Source organism: Engystomops pustulosus, chromosome 10 (assembly GCF_040894005.1).
Source record: "Engystomops pustulosus chromosome 10, aEngPut4.maternal, whole genome shotgun sequence".
NCBI lineage: Eukaryota > Metazoa > Chordata > Amphibia > Anura > Leptodactylidae > Engystomops > Engystomops pustulosus.
Window position 1 is genome coordinate 86,857,041 of NC_092420.1, and position 20,561 is coordinate 86,877,601.

At 45.0% G+C, this 20,561-nt stretch overlaps 1 protein-coding gene across 1 annotated transcript in view; it reads right to left on the reverse strand.

The window, feature by feature from the left end:
* AGBL4 (AGBL carboxypeptidase 4) overlaps positions 1–20,561 on the reverse strand; it is a 1,134,440-nt gene that overhangs the window by 234,905 nt on the left and 878,974 nt on the right. The window contains exon 7 of the mRNA XM_072127046.1: positions 7,929–8,018. Within this exon, the coding sequence (XP_071983147.1) occupies positions 7,929–8,018 (90 nt within the window). The remainder of the gene's footprint in view (positions 1–7,928; positions 8,019–20,561) is intronic.

Sequence of the window (20,561 nt, forward strand, 5' to 3'; positions counted from 1 at the left end):
GGTTTCTATGGGAACCTGTCAATAGCTGTATTTGTGAAAAATGTGGTGATAGGTTCCCTTTAATAGAGAGGGTTCCTCTATCAAATCCTCATTCAAAGTCTAGAACAGCTCCATTGTGTGTACAGCTAGTGATGGGATTATAATATAACATTTGGTGGAAGTCTAAGATCTGGGGCACCCAGTTTTCCAATGTAGCCAAATACGTCCTGAAAAACTTGCAATCACAAGACTTGCAGCAGGACCTACACTCAAGGTCACCTGACCACATCTGTGAGGGTCCTAATTCTAGTGAAAACAAAATAAAGGGAGCAGAGTATGTATATAGTCTGGACTACAGTCTGGATTTAGGAGGTGGAAATTCGTGATGGGGGTCTATGCTGTGTCCCACCACTTGTCTGATGTCCATAGAACTTCAGACTTTTGGATCTGTATTTATTTAGATACATTTAATAAGAGGATGTTGCTGAATGGTCTTTATTTGTGAAGGGGTCTAATTTATCCATTGTAATGGTTTTTAGGACAATGAAATCGGTATTAATTAGGGGTCAACACTCCGGCAGGTAGAGTCTTGTTGCAACAGTCTTAAGGGATTTTTGAGGCAAAAGTTAAAATTGGGTTACGTGACCTTTATCATTCTGATTTGTCTTCTGGTCACTTCTGTGGCTACTCCCCATCTGGATTCTGTCACTTATTATAATTTTTCATGAGAAATTAAATTCTATAAGCAAATTCAGGCTAAGGTAAGGATGGACACATCTGTATGTTTCTACAGCGGTGGATGGTTGACCACCGGGGCAGATCAAAACAACCAAGAGCCCTTGGGTAACCTGCAAGTCTCCTTTTTTAATGTTGAACTATTCTGACTACATATTGTACCAAAACTTTTTGGGAAAGGAGGGGCACTACTTTCGGCTTTCAGTTATGCAGTTTAAAGACCTTTTGTATACATGTGTGTTGAGGCCTGGACTGATACACAAAATTGGTTCCAGGTTGTAATACAATAATGGGCTTCAGAGGTTCTTTATTAGACAACAAGGAGTTAATGGAAGATGAGTTTCCACAATTAATTTATCTTATGGGGCCAAGTAACCCCAGTCTGACACTATGGGGCAGATTTACTTACCTGGTCCATTCGCAATCCAGCGGCGGGTTCTCCGGCACTGATTCAGGTCTTCCAGCGATTCACTAAGGTAGTGCACCCGATGTCCACCAGGTGTCGCTGCTGCACTGAAGTCCGTCGGAGTTCACTAGAGTTCACTAAGCTATTCCTGGGTTCAGGTAAGTACGTGAACATTTTTTTTTAAATACGTCAGTTTTCCGATGGCCACGCCCCCCCATTTCCGCCGTGTGCATGCCGGCGCCGATGCGCCACAATCCGATCGCGTGCGCCAAAAAACCTGGGGCAATTTTGTGCAAAACGGTAATATTCGGGAAACCCGATGGAAAAACGGGATTCGGGCCCTTAGTAAATGACCACCTATGAGTGTGAAGAGCTGGTACACATGTATGACAATTATTGTAATATAAAACTTGGTGGATGGTTTGTGTGTCTCCCTGGGAGCCTTGGACCCTGGGTGGCTGCACCACCCATATTATAACCCACTACTGTTGACCAATCAGAAACCAATTGGCAAAAAAAAAAAAAAAAATGATACAAATTTTCAATCGGATAGTGTTGTGTAGTAGCAATTTAGTAGGAAAAACAAAAAGGGCCACAAATAGTTAAAAATCCTATCACAACGAAGAATCCATTGTCGCATTCAATTCACCGGCAAAATTAATACCATTGCTGACTTCCCTCTTGTCTTGGTGAAGGATAAAAAAAAAAATGATATGAAGAAAACAAAAAATAATTAGTTTCGGGGGCCACTTGAGACCAGTGTACGCTAAGCCTCTGATATCTCTGGGAAGAAAAAAATCTGATGCTAAGTTATGTACAAATGAATATTTCGGCATGTTTACAGTTTGTAATACTTAATTAGCATATAAATGCCCATAAATGTTTAATCCAAAATATACAGACATTCCAAATTAATTACGTTCCAATCATCGAGTTGCAAAGTTGCTGAATGGAGCCGGTGCCCTTAACCTCCGATTTTGGGAAAACTGCATTTAACAAACAAGATACTCCAGATAATAGTCTAGCCGCAGTCTTACATCGTTATATAGGGCATGGAACTAATTAACAGTAGAATTATCTCTAAAATACCAAGGTTTGCTGTCACCGCAGGCAGTTCTTACTCAAAAAGTTTTTTCCATACTCTGGGGGAGATCGGTAAACGGACGGGATCCCATGTGAATGCTGTCCACCGCGTAACCTCAAAGATTTCGGAAAATTTTTTACAATGTTTTAAAATAAGATACAGGCTTAAAGGGGTTTTTCAGGAATTCTGGAAAACCTTACAGAGCCCAGTATTTTGGCTTGGTGGTGCCAGACCGTCCAAAAGTATCTGTGGTCGCGCCATCTTTTACGTTGATTTTTTGTGGCTCAGACTGGGCTTTATAGGGGGTTGTCAGGACATATTGGTGTCCAGCAGCAGTTGGTGTTTTACAAAAGTAAGTAACACAAGAAACGAGATTTACCTCCCTCTGGATTCTTATACCAGTCACTTTAAAGGGCCTCGGCTATTGAAGTTTATTGATATGTTTTTGCCCCATGTGTGAAATTTTGGAAGAACAGAAATCATTGATGCTGCTGGTCACAAGGATCTTCATCTGGGGACTTTAGATTACATATTATATTCAGTTCCGGTGACAAAGACTTACAGAAAATAGACAATAAATAGCACACAGCTTCCCCTTTGCTATCATTGAAATTTTAAAGGGCCCTTAAGTGGGTCCCGGAATGGGCCCCTTATACTCGGCAGGTTTTCTTGCCTACTGATTGATATCATCACCCTGGGACTGAACGAGATAAAACTTGTGTTTGGTTCTCTGTTAAATGAGACATGAAACTCTTTATTTTATTATTATTATTATTATTATTATTATTATTATATCACTAATGGGACAATCTGTGCTAAATTACCTACAGAAATATATAAAAAAACATATATTTGAAGGGATATTCATACTTGAGTCTATAGGGTAATGATATATTTGCATAATATGCTATATAAAGAGATTATTTTGGGGTCATCTATATGGGATAACTTGAGGTTCCATACATAATATAAACACCATCCAGCTCTTAAGGCCTGAACCAAGTCAGAGAATGGGGCAGGAAGGAATTCTCTATTCTCCATGTAGCATCTTCACTTGGATGGTAGGAACTTCAGCTCTGAACCCTGCAGAATGTTTAATACAGCGCTGGACTATAATATATACGGTCATACAGGTTTCCGATGAAATATACAATTTGACTCATTTCTCGCTCTCCAACTTCAAAAATTCATAACTTTTTCATTTTTCCGTGTACAGACCTGTGTGAGGGCTTATTTTGTGCGTAACAAATTTTACTTTCCCGTAATGTTATTTATTTTAACATGCCGTGTACTGCGAAGCTGGAAAAAAATTCCAAATGTGGAAAAATTTAAAAAAAAACGCACGTCACGTTCTTGTGGGCTCAGTTTTTACGACTTTCACTCTTTGCTCCAAATAACACACCTACTTTATTCTTTGGTTCGGTGCGATCGCTGTGATACCAAATTTATACAGGTTTTATTGTGTTTTAATACATTTTCAAATATTAAACGAATGTGTACAAAAAAGAAAAACATTTTTTTGCCATCTCCTGACGCTAATAACTTTTTCATACTTTGGCGCATAGAGATGTGTGATGGGTCATTTTTTGCGAAATGAGGCAACGTTTTCATTGCTACCATTTTGAGGTCTGTGCGACATTTTGATCATTTTTTATTTCATTTTTTATGTTATGTAAAAAGGTGTAAAAGTCGCATTTCGGACATTTGGGCGCCATTTCCTGCCTCGGAGGTCACCGCCGGCCGTAACCGTTTTTATATTTTGATAGATCGGGCATTTTGGGACGCGGCGATACCTAATGTGTCTGTGATTTTTACTGTTTATTATGTTTTATATCCGTTCTAGGGAAAGGGGGGTGATTTGAACTTTTAATATTTTATTAATTTTTTTTATTTTTTAAACTTTTTTTTTTCTTTTTTTTTCCACTATTTTTTAGACCATCTAGGGTACATTAACCCTAGATCAGTGGTGGCGAACCTATGGCACGGGTGCCCGAGGTGGCACTCCGAGCTCTTTCTATGGGCACTCAGGCCTTCACCCCAGGACAGAGTTCACCAAACACTGAATCTTCCTGCAGTCCCAGGCAAATTAAGAGATGCTGCTCTCAGTGCTATTCGACACTTTGTTGGCTGTTTGGAACTGCAGGAAAAGTGAGAAGGTTTTGACAGAACTGCATTAAATTTGGAGGTCATCCTGCTGGACCCGACCATTGTTCATTTACAGATAGACCCTGGAGAGAAGCTACAATGATAGTCTGAATTTTCCCTCCTTCTTTGAACCGGTAGCCTCAGACTGCCAATACAATTGAAAGATGTGAAAGAACAGGTAGCAATAAGTTACTATTTAAAATTTCATGCTGGCACTGGTAAATGAGTGGATTTCGGTTGTAGTTTGGGCACTCGGTCTCTAAAAGGTTCGCCATCACTGCCCTAGATGGTCAGATCGCTCCTACCATATACTGCAATACTACAGTATTGCAATATATGGCATTTTTGCAGGTCATACATTACAATGAGCCACTGGCTCATTGTAACGAACCTGCATAAGCCATGTAGCCTCGTGTCAAAAGAAGACCCGAGGCTACCATGGTAACCATTCGCCGCCCCCCGATGACGTTCGGGGCGCGGCGATCGGAAAAAAGATGGCGGCGCCGCCGTCTTTTAAACGCCGCCGGCGACTTTGCCGGCGGCGTTGAGAGGGTTAATAGCCGCGATCGGTGCAAGCACCGACCGCGGTTATTAGCGGTGGGGGTTTTGTGCAAAGTGCAAAACCCCCCACCTCCGTATGAAGAGGACTCAGCCCGTGAGCCCTCTTCATACATCCCTTATACCTCTGCGCCGTAGAGCTATGGCGCAGAGCGTTAAGGGGTTAAACCTGGCTTTAAAGGACATCTACCACCAGGATGCAGGATTGTAAACCAAGCACACTGACATACTGGTGAGTGTCCATTAACATTAGCAGCCAGGAGCCCCTCCGGCTCACTTGCATAATTTTAAAAGCTTTTTTTTCTGTAAATATAAGAAGCTAAAAGAAGAGCAGATCCTGTCAGATGGGTCATACAGCAGTAGGTCAGTGTGCCTGGTTTACAATCCTTCATCCTGGTGGTAATGGGAACAGTTTCCTTGACCCTCCTTACCAAAATGATCACTGCTTAATTGAGATGTAGCCTACAAGACTTGTGGACCACGGTTGTATTGAAACAAATCAATATCTTACACAAAGTATCCTATTTAGAACCAAGGACAGGGATGAACCTCCAGTACACTGGCTGGAGAAACACTAATACGTAGGAAGATTTAAAGAGGTTTTCTAGGCAAACCTTTCCAGGGAACCTTTTACTAGATTTCACTAATAAGCCTATTGGTAAGTTTCTATAGCACTATACAGACTTGTGCCCACACTGATTTTAGCTAAAAAATCCATAGTTCCTATCCCCAGAAAATTACCTTTGCAAGCCTACCTGGCACCCTGTTAAAGGATCAGCAAGTCACAAGGGGCATATGTTATTCGTTTGAGGCAGTGTCACTCTCACTTCATGTCTTCCCTTCCCCCTTCCCATCGATAGAGCAGAGGACAGCTCATCAGCAAAAGGAAGGGGGAAGAGGGACTTCCCAGCAGTGGGGAGGGGGGAGGGGGGAGATACAGTGACTCGCATGAATAGCACATGCCCTTGTGACTTGCTGCTCCTTCAAGCAGGTAGTCTTACAAAGTTCATTTTCTGGGCATAGGAACAAAATATTTTTCAGCTGTGGTCATGTGACATGTTTAAAACTAGAGATGAGCGAGCACTAAAATGCTCGGGTGCTCGTTACTCGAGCCGAACATTTCCAGATGCTCGAGTGCTCGTTTCGAGTAACGAGCCCCATTGAAGTCAATGGGAGACCCGAGCATTTTTCAAAGGGACCATGGTTCAGGAATAAAATGTGTTATTTAATTGAAAAATAATGTCTTCTGATAATTTGCAAACATCTGCGATCTATTCTTCACTGTTCCGCGCGTATATTATCTCCCGACAAGTTAGCAGATGTAAAGAACAGTGAAGAATAGAATAAAAACAGTGAACACAGTGAACACAGTGAACACAGGATCATTTAAGATAAAAACACAGTGCAGAACACAGTGCAGAATAGATTACAGATGTTCGGCACATCTGCTTACTTGTCGGGAGATACGCGCGGAACGGCGCGAACAAAATAGCATGTGAAGAACAATATATATGTGTGTGAAGAACACATTGCAGATGTTTAAATACATCTGCAATGTGTTCTTCACACATATATATTGTTCTTCACATGCTATTTTGTTCGCGCCGTTCCGCGCGTATCTCCCGACAAGTAAGCAGATGTGCCGAACATCTGTAATCTATTCTGCACTGTGTTCTGCACTGTGTTTTTATCTTAAATGATCCTGTGTTCACTGTTTTTATTCTATTCTTCATTGTTCTTCACTGTGTTTTTTTTAATTAAATGCTCGATCTCGAGCAGGGGAAATACTCGTCCGAGCAACGAGCCGTCTCGAGTACCCTAATGCTCGACCGAGCATCAAGCTCGGACGAGCATGTTCGCTCATCTCTATTTAAAACCCTTTAAAACCCAATGGGGCAGCTGCTCCGGCTCCCAGTTCCCGAATCACTCCTGCACTTCTTGGCTCAGACTTTTAAGGGGGACATAATACCTCCTCGGACCAGGAAAATAAAGGATGTGAAGTCTACAGAAAAAAAGAATTGATGTCCTGTGGTCAGAGGAGGCCACAGAAGTGGCTACTGTACCCCCTGGAGCTTGTGACTGGACTCAGGACCAAAAATATGAGGTTCCACAGTGACATGACAACTAGAATCTGGAGTGGGGTAAGTATTTATTATTTTTTTGTCAACCTGGCCCCTGTGAACATTTTATAGGCATTTACGTTCATATAATTGCTGAGGAGATTTTGACCTTAAAGGGGTGGTCCTGGATTTAAAAAAAAACAATGAACAGCTCCAATGTGCTGGATTACTTCTACTGGGTGCAACTGCACTCCCTCAAGTTACATCCCTTTATCTTGCATTTGTGCTTTATTTCTTTCTTGCATGTACATCCAAGTAAAACACAACACACTGGGTGCATGCAGCCACCACTAGAGGGAGCTTCAGAAATCGCTGCATACAGATTATACATTGAATTCAGGCTTAATAACAGTCTCTTGCTACAGTTATATAAATATACAGGCAGTCCCCGGGTTACGTACAAGATAGGGTCTGTAGGTTTGTTTTTAAGTTGAATTTGTATGTAAGTCAGAACTGTATATTTTACAATTGTAGCCCAAGCCAAATTTTTTTGGGTCAAACCAGGATTAACACTAAAGCTTAATTACAGACGCCTATGATAACTGTTACAGCTGATTATTGTAGCCCAAGGCTAAAGTACAGTAATTACCAACATCCAGAGGTCCTTTTGTAACTAGGGGTCGTATGTAAGTCGAGTGTTCTTAAGCAGGGGACCGCCTGTATACGTAAACATTATTTTGATATTAAAAAAACAGTAGTGGCAAAAAAAGAGAGTAGTTGCCGTTTAATTTAAGATTAATTGTCGCTGATATATGACCGTGTTAGAGGAGACCACATCCTGGTCAGTGACTTCTCACATCCCAAAGTTGATCACATCTGCCATGAAAAGTATTAAGTTTCTCACCCCGGAAGCCTCTTGTCTTGATTACCTGCAGGGAGTATGAAACTGACAGTCACTCACCCTGACATACAAAGGAAGATGGCGTCTCCCCCGGGTGCACTCGAGCAGTGATAAACACGACCCTCTGCTCAGCTTCAGACACCAGGTTCACTGGAAGAAAGAGACAGACCTCATCAATTCCGAGCTGCAGATTGGAACATTAATATTAATATGTCCCCTTTTATTAAAATACGCCATAAATTATGAATTTCTTTGAATCCATTATTAAACAAATCGCCTTCACCCTCTCCTCTGGAGTCAGTGGGAACAGACTATGACAGGTTAACCCTCGCTCATATTAATCGGATTCTGCAAAAAAAAAACGTAAGGCGCAAATGTCTTGCCACTAAAAAACCAAAAATATAATAGAGTTTCTGCTTTACAATACTCCACCTAAGACGTAAACATGCGCGTCCTTAAGTCACCCTCTTCTTGTATGCTGTTGGATATTTTACCCAACCAATTCTGAGATTTACCTGATGCTAATACTAAAAAATAATAGAGAAAATTCCCATCAAAATACATCACGGCAGCGGGATTGTGGTAATTGTCTTATATTTGTTATCCATGGCCTCCTTCCTTGTAAAATCAACTTTTAAATAAGCCTAAAGGGTTTTCGGGGATGTAACCAGAGCCCCTTTATGCTGCAGATTCACAGGATGATACACTGTCTCACCCCCTGCTCTCCTGCAGAGAGTCTGTAAAGATACAGTACAGGGGGCTCTGGTAACACCCTCTGGGGGCACTTCTAATTCATTAGCATAATTGTAAAAGTTGATTTTAGAATGAAGGAGGCCATGGATAACACATATAAGAAGATACCACAGTAACAGTGCCTGGATCTATGAGTAATGTCCCTGGTTTGTCATGTTAGATTGTGATGGTAGATTTCCTTTAAATGGGTTTTCCATTCCTAATTGTGAACCAGTCCCCAAATTTCAGTATGGTCCCCCCTCCAGAAAGTGATCTTGGAGCTTCTGCATCATGTCCATCAACAGTGATGCTTTTGTGATCAGCGACATCTTCATGTGAGAAGGCAGTGGGAGATAAAGTTGGAAAGTGGCCCAGAAAGTAGGCAGCATAGACAAACCAGTGATCCCCAAAATAATTGTAGGGTAGATGACCAAACATGAAGGGGAAAACCCTTTAAGCAATTTACATTGATCAGCAACAGTCACTGTTTTGTAAAATATTGAAACAATAATTACACAAAATAAATATATACGGTATATATATATATATAAATAGAATTATCGGAAGATATAGTAGAATCATAAATAAATCCATAAGCTACTGCTGGCCCTAGTATCCGCTGTATACAATGGCAGAAAACGTGGGATATTTTTGTTTTTAATAAAAAAAATCCCAGGCTCTCCTGAACCTGGACATTGTATTAGCCCTTTAAACTTCCTGTTACAGTAAGTTTCAAAGTGCTACTGCTCTGATGATGATGTGGGTGTGGCCTTCTTGATGGGCGGGACTTAAGAGACATTGTAGCAGGATTTACCGTGATTGGAAGCGTTGTGCGCCGGTCATGACACTTCCTTTGCTGAGACGCGATGCATCAGATATACAAAGTAGAACCCCTGGACATGTGCCCGGGGAAATTCTACACAAGTCCACAAGCTCTCTATGCACCCTCCCCGCACCATTTGACTTGTGTGTATTGCAAATTGCAATTACTGACCGTGTACCTGGACTTTGTCGACTTTGTCCACCAATAAATTGTAGTATAACCCATGATAAATTCTCCCCCTTGTGTCTCCAGACTCCTTCAACATCAATAAGTAAATATACACAGGGGTGGCGCCAGCACTGGGCGTACCTGGAGAGATGCCGGGGACCCAGAGCTGCTGGGGGGGGCCACCTAAGGTTGTACATAAGTAATCCATGGGGTTAAGGGGGGCTGTGTCTAATGAATCCATAGGGGGTGAGTGGTGGGGGTATATAAAATAACCATGAGGAGGCTGTTTGGCATCATGAAACTAGGGAACTAGGGACTGTTTTAGTTTCTGAGTTCACTGCAATGGGGCCCACCGAGGTTCTGTCGCCCAGGGGCCTACTGCAACCTGGAGCTGGCCCTGAATACACATATACATTCTTGTTACATCTCCAGGAAAAGCCAGAAAGGAGTTAACACCGTATTTAGGCTAAGTCCTTCCCGCCAACCACAGGGACATTTTAACCTCTGACTTGGAAATGTGCTGGTAATGAAACATTGCGAGACGGATTTGTGAAAAGTTATGAATCATGTTCTATTGGTAAACAGGAATCAAACCCGATTCTTCAAAGGCTATTTTACAGCTTGTACATTAGAGATAGGACATTTGGGTTCAATACAAAAAAAAATGCAATTTCACTTCCAAAACTGCCTTCACTTATTGCTCTGGAAAACATCCAAGCAGCGTTACTTCTAGAGAGCCGCCAGCAGACGGAACAAGTTGCAGTTATGTTTCTACTTTGCCGATTTTGCTCATTTCTTGCATATTTGCTGGAAGAGGAAATACTTGACACAGAAGTGACATTGAAATGGCAACTGGAGTGTAAGAACAATGAGAACATGCTGATGGCAAGATAGGAGTTGTAAGAAGTCTCCCTTAAAGGAACTGTCTCTGCAAAACCCATCCAGGGTGTTATGTCTACCCCAAGGGATGGCAGGGGGGCAGTTCTTAGTCTCCTGTCTGCTGTCATGTGGGGTCTACTTTTTAAGAGGAATCTCATTCTCAGCCCCTCCCTAGCACCTAAAGCAATTTGGCCACATATTCCTAAGTAGAGTTCACATTAAAGGGGTTATCCGGGTTTTAAAAATAACTGAGGCCCGGGCTGGGGTGGGCTAGTTAAACATAACAAACATCTACTTGCCTCGTCCGGCGCCAGGCACACAGGGAGCTTCCGGACGGCTGGAAGCTCTTATCCGACACCATCTCTCAGCGCTTACAACGCTGAGAGATAGGGACGGATAGGAGGAGCTGGGCACATCCTGGACCGGAAGCTCGTTGTGTTTGAGGTCTCAGTTGTGACCATAATCCAGGGATAGAAAGGTTGATTTAAAGGAAATCTACCACCAGGATCAAGGATTATAAACCAAGCACTCTTCCATGTTGGTGTGTGGGCCCTCTGTCAGGTTCTGCTCTTCTTTGAGCTTTTGTATACTCTTACTTTTATAGACATAAGCTTTAAAAAATATGCAAAAGCTAAAAAAAGATAAGGGGGCTTGGTTTATAAACTTGATCCTGGTGGTAAATTTTCTTTAAATCAAGTGGCAGGGAACCTGTGCATCCCTGGATTATGGTCACAACTGAAACCTCCAAGGTCATTAACAGGTGGAGCCCAATAGAAATTTGGTTGAGGGACACCTTAAGCCATGTTCACTCAGGAGAAGTGGTCCAGTGGAAGGTCCTGGTCTACTTCATAATTAGAGTTCCACCTAAAACTACTGCAACCTCTGTTGAGGCTGATCACAGCATTCATCTGACTAGAAATTAAGCTTCCTAGGAGGGGCCACAACTGAGACCTCCCAGGTCAATTAAAGCTGGAACCCACTAGAAAGTGTATTGCGGGACACGGTAAGACATGTTCACACGGGAGAAATGGTTTCGGTTGAAGGCTCTTGTCCACTTCAGCATTAAAGTTGCACCTGAGACCACCCCAACCTCTGTTGATACTGGCCACATCATTCTTCTGACCAGACATTAGGCTTCCTAGTAGGGGGCACTTTATACTTTACAGTGTACAAATTATAGATCAAAGTGGACAACCCCTCTAAATGATCTAAATGTTACAATTTAAACCCACAAACTGATCACTGATTTTCCCTTAAAATATGACCGTCATAACCTGATGTCATACACACATATAAAACGATTCCCCTTAAGATAATGTACACTGTTTTATTCAGAACAAATTACATTAATTTAAAACTTGCACCATCATGCCACTTTAACCTTATCTACAGCGTGTATTTATATAATTAGACAATACAAAACTTTTTTTGTTTATATAATTTACACATTTTCTGTTGTCTGATAATTAGAGATGAGCGAGCACTAAAATGCTCGAGTGCTCGTTATTCGAGACGAACTTTTCCAGATGCTCGAGTGCTCGTCTCGAATAACGAGCCCCATTGAAGTCAATGGGAGACTCGAGCATTTTTCAAAGGGACCATGGTTCAGGAATAAAATGTGTTATTTAATTGAAAAAGAATGTCTTCTGATAAGTTATCAGATGTATGCAAACATCTGCAATCTATTCTTCACTGCTCCGCGCGTATATTATCTCCCGACAAGTTAGCAGATGTGAAGAACAGTGAAGAATAGAATAAAAACAGTGAACACAGGATCATTTAAGTGAAAAACACAGTGAAGAATAGATTGCAGATGTTCGGCACATCTGCTTACTTGTCGGGGTGATACGCTGTCCCGGGATCCGCTCCTCTTCTTCCACTGAAGTCTCCCCGATGTCTCCCTGCAGCCCGATGTCTCCCTGCTGCGTGCGATGTCTTCCTGCTGCGCCCGATGTCTCCCTGCTGCGCCCGATGTGTCTCTGCTGCGCCAGATGTGTCTCTGCTGCGCCCGATGTGTCTCTGCTGCGCCCGATGTGTCTCTGCTGCGCCCGATGTCTCCCTGGTGCGCCCGATGTGTCTCTGCTGCGCCCGATGTCTCCCTGGTGCGCGATGTCTCCCTGCTGCCGTTCCGCGTGTATCTTCCGACAAGTAAGCAGATGTGCCGAACATCTGTACTCTATTCTTCACTGTGTTCTTCACTTAAATGATCCTGTGTTCACTGTGTTCACTGTTTTTATTCTATTCTTCATTGTTCTTCACTGTGTTTGTTTAATTAAATGCTCGATCTCGAGCAGGGGAAATACTCGTCCGAGCAACGAGCCGTTTCGAGTACCTTAATACTCGAACGAGCATCAAGCTCGGACGAGTATACTCGCTCATCTCTACTAATTACCCTTGATGGTAACACTAAACAAATTAAAGGATTCATTAGTAAAAGTTACATCCACTACAAAGGCATATGAGAGAATAAAATCCCTTTTATATTCTTTTATTGTTTTATGATGGAACATATACAGAATGGGGTTTAATGACTAGAGATGAGCGAACATGCTCGTCCGAGCTTGATGCTCGGTCGAGCATTAGGGTACTCGAAACTGCTCGTTACTCGGACGAATACTTCGCCCGCTCGAGAAAATGGCAGCTCCCGCCGTTTTGCTTTTTGGCGGCCAGAAACAGAGCCAATCACAAGCCAGGAGACTCTGCACTCCACCCAGCATGACGTGGTACCCTTACACGTCGATAGCAGTGGTTGGCTGGCCAGATCAGGTGACCCTGGGATAGACTAGCCGCTGGCCGCGCTGCTCGGATCATTCTGTCTCTGGATGCCGCTAGGGAGAGAGCTGCTGCTGGTCAGGGAAAGCGTTAGGGTGTTCTATTAGCTTACTGTTAGGCAGGAGTGATTCTCAAAGAACCCAACAGCCCTTCTTAGGGCTACAATAACGTTCTACTTTTTTTATTTTAATTTGCATCTATTACCATTTTGTGAGGAATTAGCAGGGGGACTTGCTACCGTTGTGTTTAGCTCTTAGTGGCACACATATCCATAGCAAAGGCCGAAGTGGGAAAATTCAGTAGGGGTTGGATTTCTATTAGGCAATAACTCAGTGTCATCTCATCTGGCATAGTAGTGTGCTTCCTTTGATACTTGGCTAGAAAATAGCCATAGGAGAATACAAATAGCTTCTTGAAGCCTACAGTAGCGTTCTATATATTTGATTTCTGGTTGATCTGCTGGTGGCTTTAGTTTCTGCAGTGCATGTACTTGCCAATTCTGAGCAATTTGTAGTGAGACTTGCGACCGCTGTGTTCTGCGCTTAGTGGCGCACATATCCATAGCAAAGGCTGAAGTGGGAAAATTCAGTAGGGGTTGGATTTCTATTAGGCACTAACTCAGTGTCATCTCATCTGGCATAGTAGTGTGCTTCCTTTGATACTTGGCTAGAAAATAGCCATAGGAGAATACAAATAGCTTCTTGAAGCCTACTGTAGCGTTCTATATATTTGATTTCTGGTTGATCTGCTGGTGGCTGTACTTTCTGCAGTGCATGTACTTGCCAATTCTGAGCAATTTGTAGTGAGACTTGCGACCGCTGTGTTCTGCGCTTAGTGGCGCACATATCCATAGCAAAGGCCGAAGTGGGAAAATTCAGTAGGGGTTGGATTTCTATTAGGCACTAACTCAGTGTCATCTCATCTGGCATAGTAGTGTGCTTCCTTTGATACTTGGCTAGAAAATAGCCATAGGAGAATACAAATAGCTTCTTGAAGCCTACAGTAGCGTTCTATATATTTGATTTCTGGTTGATCTGCTGGTGGCTGTAGTTTCTGCAGTGCATGTACTTGCCAATTCTGAGCAATTTGTAGTGAGACTTGCGACCGCTGTGTTCTGCGCTTAGTGGCGCACATATCCATTGCAAAGACCGAAGTGGGAAAATTCAGTAGGGGTTGGATTTCTATTAGGCACTAACTCAGTGTCATCTCATCTGGCATAGTAGTGTGCTTCCTTTGATACTTGGCTAGAAAATAGCCATAGGAGAATACAAATAGCTTCTTGAAGCCTACAGTAGCGTTCTATATATTTGATTTCTGGTTGATCTGCTGGTGGCTGTAGTTTCTGCAGTGCATGTACTTGCCAATTCTGAGCAATTTGTAGTGAGACTTGCGACCGCTGTGTTCTGCGCTTAGTGGCGCACATATCCATAGCAAAGGCCGAAGTGGGAAAATTCAGTAGGGGTTGGATTTCTATTAGGCACTAACTCAGTGTCATCTCATCTGGCATAGTAGTGTGCTTCCTTTGATACTTGGCTAGAAAATAGCCATAGGAGAATACAAATAGCTTCTTGAAGCCTACAGTAGCGTTCTATATATTTGATTTCTGGTTGATCTGCTGGTGGCTGTAGTTTCTGCAGTGCATGTACTTGCCAATTCTGAGCAATTTGTAGTGAGACTTGCGACCGCTGTGTTCTGCGCTTAGTGGCGCACATATCCATAGCAAAGGCTGAAGTGGGAAAATTCAGTAGGGGTTGGATTTCTATTAGGCACTAACTCAGTGTCATCTCATCTGGCATAGTAGTGTGCTTCCTTTGATACTTGGCTAGAAAATAGCCATAGCAATAGGATAGGATTGTTTGGTTCTAAAAACTCAAAAAAAAACAAAAAACACAAAAAAAAACAAAAAACACAAAAAAACACAAAAAAAAACAAAAAAAAGTAAAAAAAAAAAAAAGTTATAACTCTCATTTTAAAAATGTTTAACCCCAGGGCTAGGGGTAGAGGACGAGGGCGGGGACGTGGGCGTCCAACTACTGCAGGGGTCAGAGGCCGTGGTCCTGGGCGGGGTGAGACACCACCTGCTGATGAGGGAGCAGGGGAACGCCGCAGAGCTACACTCCCTAGGTTCATGTCTGAAGTTACTGGGACTCGTGGTAGAGCACTGTTGAGGCCAGAACAGTGCGAACAGGTGATGTCGTGGATTGCTGACAATGCTTCGAGCAATTTGTCCACCACCAGTCAGTCTTCCACGCAGTCCACCCATGTCACCGAAATCCCCACTCCTCCAGCTCCTGCACCTCAGCCTCCTCCCCCCCAGTCTGCCCCCTCCCAGGAAAATTTGCCATTTGAACCGGCATACTCTGAGGAACTGTTTTCTGGACCCTTCCCACAGTCACAAACCACTTGTCCGGTTGCTGCTGAGCAATTTTCCGATGCCCAGGTTTTCCACCAGTCACAGTCTGTGGGTGATGATGACCTTCTTGACGTAGTGGAAGTGTGTAAAGAGGTGTCCGACGATGAGGAGACACGGTTGTCAGACAGTGGGGAAGTTGTTGTCAGGGCAGGAAGTCCGAGGGGGGAGCAGACTGAGGGATCGGAGGATGATGAGGTGACAGACCCAAGCTGGGTTGAGAGGCCGGGTGAACACAGTGCTTCTGAGACGGAGGAGAGTCCTCGACCTGAACAGGTTGGAAGAGGCAGTGGTGGGGCCAGACGGAGAGGCAGGGCCAGAGCTGGTGCATCAGCGCCACTGTCAACTAGTGAAGCTCCCGTGGTGAGGGCTCTTGCGGCGAGGGCTAGATCTTCAGAAGTGTGGAGGTTCTTTAAGGAAACACCGGATGACCGACGGACTGTGGTGTGCAACATTTGCCAAACCAGGCTCAGCAGGGGTTCCACCACTACTAGCTTAACTACCACCAGTATGCGCAGGCATATGAATGCTAAGCACCCCACTCAGTGGCAACAAGCCCGTTCACCTCCGGCCGTGCACACCACTGCTCCTTCCCCTGTGTCAGCTGCTAGTCAGCCCCCTGCCCAGGACCCTGGCACAAAAACCCCATCGTCGCCTCCACGATCCTCCACAGCATCCACCAGCGTTCAGCTCTCCATACCCCAGACGCTGGAGCGGAAACGCAAATATAGTGCAACCCACCCGCACGCCCAAGCCCTTAATGTGCACATCTCCAGATTGCTTAGCCTGGAGATGCTGCCCTATAGGCTAGTAGAGACCGAGGCCTTTCGCAACCTCATGGCGGCGGCCGCCCCTCGGTATTCGGTCCCCAGCCGCCACTACTTTTCCCGATGTGCCGTCCCAGCCCTGCACCAGCACGTGTCAGACAACATCATCCGTGCCCTGACCAACGCCGTTTCTGACAAGGTCCACCTGACCACGGACACGTGGACGAGTGCTGCCGGGCAGGGCCACTATATATCGCTGACGGCACATTGGGTTAACTTGGTGGAGGCTGGGACCGAGTCTGACCCTGGGGCTGCTCATATACTGCCGACGCCGAGGATTGCGGGGCCTACCTCGGTCCAGGTGTTTCAGGCCTACTATGCCTCCTCCTCCTCCCACCCCTCCTCCACCTCCTCCTCCGAACTACCATCCGTGGGCACGGCGCCATCAGTCGGTAGCTCTAGGCACAGCAGCAGTGCCGTCGCTAAGCGACAGCAGGCGGTGCTCAAACTGCTGAGCCTAGGCGACAAAAGGCACACCGCCCAAGAGCTATTACAGGGCATCACGGCGCAGACTGATCTGTGGCTGGCACCGCTGAACCTCAAGCCGGGAATGGTTGTGTGTGACAACGGCCGTAACCTGGTGGCGGCTCTGCAACTCGGCAGACTGACACATGTGCCATGCCTGGCCCATGTGTTAAATCTGATAGTGCAGCGTTTCCTCAAGACATACCCCAATCTGTCTGATTTGCTCACGAAGGTGCGCCGCATCTGTGCGCATTTCAGGAAGTCCAGCCCAGATGCTGCCACTCTCAGGGCAGCGCAGCGCCGCCTCCAACTGCCCGCTCACCGACTGTTGTGCGACGTGCCCACGAGGTGGAATTCAACACTGACCATGTTATCCAGAGTTTACCAGCAGCGCAGAGCGATTGTAGACTGCCAGATGTCAACTTCCACCAGAACTGGTAGTCAGGTCAGTCAGCTTCCTCAAGTCTACAATGAGGAGTGGACGTGGATGTCTGATATCTGTCAGGTGCTGAGTAACTTTGAGGAGTCAACACAGATGGTCAGTGGCGATGCCGCCATCATCAGCCTCACCATCCCGCTGCTTGGCCTGTTGAAAAACTCTCTGGTCAGCATGAAGTCGGAAGCTTTGCGCTCGTCACAAGAGACGGGGGAAGAATATTCCCTTGTTGATAGCCAAAGCACCCTGAGGTCTGTTTCTCAGCGCATATCGGAGGAGGTGGAGGTGGAGGAGGATGAGGAGGAAGAGGAGGAGAATGTTGGCGAGACACAAGAGGGGACCATTGTTGAGTCCTTCACTGTTCAGCGTGTATGGGCAGAAGAAGAGGAGTTGGAGGAGTTGGAGGAGGAGGAAATGGACAGTCAGGCCAGTGAGGGGAGTGAATTCTTACGCGTTGGTACTCTGGCGCATATGGCAGATTTCATGCTAGGCTGCCTATCCCGTGACCCTCGCGTTCAAAGAATTTATTCCAGCACCGATTACTGGGTGTTCACTCTCCTGGACCCACGGTACAAGCAAAATCTTTCCACTCTCATCCCTGCAGAGGAAAGGAGTGTGAGAATGCATGAATACCAGCAGGCCCTGGTGCACAAGCTGAAACAGTATTTCCCTTCTGACAGCGCTAGCGGCAGAGTGCGTAGTTCTGCGGGACAAGTAGCGAGGGAGAGTAGGCGAGCAGGCAGCTTGTCCAGCACTGGCAAGGGTACGCCTTACAAGGCTTTTGCCAGCTTTATGTCACCCCAGCAAGACACTGTCACCTGTCCCCAGTCTCGGCAGAGTAGGGCTGATCTTTACAGAAAGATGGTGAGGGAGTACGTAGCTGACCATACCATCGTCCTAAATGATCACACAGCTCCCTACAACTACTGGGTTTCAAAGCTGGACATGTGGCACGAACTGGCGCTGTACGCCTTGGAGGTTCTTGCCTGCCCTGCCGCTAGCGTCTTGTCCGAGCGGGTTTTCAGTGCAGCTGGTGGCATCATCACCGATAAGCGTACACGCCTGTCGACTGACAGCGCTGACAGGCTGACGCTTATTAAAATGAATAAAGGCTGGATTTCTCAGAATTTCCAATCTCCACCAGGTGAAGGAAGCTCAACCTGAATAATTGATCCACTCCTCCTCCTCCTCCTCATTTTCCTCCTTCTCCTCCTCTTTGTACAGTAAAGCAGAGGAAAATGGCTATTTTTTGACAGGGCCCACTGGCTCTTGCTATAGTACTTCATGCATTTAATTTTTCTGGAGGGCCACCTACCCGGTCCTCTGTTTGAAACAATTTTTGTGAGTGCCACATACAGGCACTCAATCTATTCCATTTTTCTGGAGGGCCACCTACCCGGTCCTCTGTTTTAAAAAATTTTTGGGACTGCCACATACAGGCACTCAATCTATTCCATTTTACTGGAGGGCCACCTACCTGCTCCTCTGGTTTGAAACATTTTTGGGACTGCCACATACAGGCACTCAATCTATTCCATTTTACTGCAGGGCCACCTACCTGCTCCTCTGGTTTGAACAATTTTTGGGACTGCCACATACAGCCACTCAATCTATTCCATTTTACTGGAGGGCCACCTACCTGCTCCTCTGGTTTGAAACATTTTTGGGACTGCCACATACAGGCACTCAATCTATTCCATTTTACTGCAGGGCCACCTACCTGCTCCTCTGGTTTGAACAATTTTTGGGACTGCCACATACAGGCACTATCCAAATTAAATTGTCTCCATAGCAGCCTCCACACGTTGTCTCCATTGCTACCTCCAAAAGTCGTCCATATAGCTGCCTCCATACATCGTCCCTTTATCAAACGAGGTGTGTCAGGCAGAAATTTGGGTTGTTTTCATGGATTCCACATCAAAGTTGTTAACTTTGTCGCCACCCTGCTGTGTTATCCACAAAATATACTGGCAAACTTTTACCATTTAGGGATATTATTTCAGCGCTTCTTGCGCATCTGTTTACATTCCCCTCACCCGGCATATCCTAAACTTATAAGAACACTACTACACTTGATCTTATACAAAAGGTTCTTAGAAGTGCTGTTTGGGGAGTAGCCTAGAGACAGGGGCTTGGATTGGCGAAAGCTCGCCTGGCAGCGGAGCGCCAGCTCCATGCGCATCATGCGCTTCTTGCGCATCTGTTTACATTCCCCTCACCCGCCATATCCCAAACTTATAAGAACGCTACTACACTTAACTTGGTGCAGGCTGGGACCGAGTCTGACCCTGGGGCTGCTCATATACTGGCGACGCAGAGAATTGCGGGGCCTACCTCGGCCCAGGTCTCAAAGGCCTACTATACCTCCTCCCACCCCTCCTCCACCTCCTCCTCCTCCGAATTACCATCCGTGGGCATGGCGCCATCAGTCGGTAGCTCTAGGCACAGCAGCAGTGCCGTCGCTAAGCGACAGTAGGCGGTGCTGAAACTGCTGAGCCTAGGCGATAAAAGGCACACCGCCCAAGAGCTATTACAGGGCATTCCACATCAAAGTTGTTAACTTTGTCGCCACCCTGCTGTGTAATCCCCAAAATATACTGGCAAACTTTTACCATTTAGGGATATTATTTCAGCGCTTCTTGCGCATCTGTTTACATTCCCCTCACCCGGCATATCCTAAACTTATAAGAACGCTACTACACTTGATCTTATACAAAAGGTTCTTAGAAGTGCTGTTTGGGGAGTAGCCTAGAAACAGGGGCTTGGATTGGCGAAAGCTCGCCTGGCTGCAGAGCGCCAGCTCCATCACAAGATCCAACTAACATAGTTGCAGCACCTTTAATCTACTACTAGTTCACTGCCTCCATAATAATAATAATCTTTATTTATATAGCGTCATCATATTCTGCAGCGCTTTACAAATCATAGGAAACAAATACAAATGTAATGTAACAGAGCACAACATTTGTATGGAACAACAGGAGTGAGGTCCCTGCTCGCCAGAGCTTACGGTTTATGAAGATGATGGGGTAACACGAGGTAAAAGAATATTTAATGGTCAAGCCATTCTTCTTAGGGAATAGAAAAAAATATAATAAATGGAATTGCTGTCGCTTGAAACACTCAGCCGTCATCTTATATACCAGGTCCAGGGTGAATGGGACTGCAGAGAAGTCTGGTG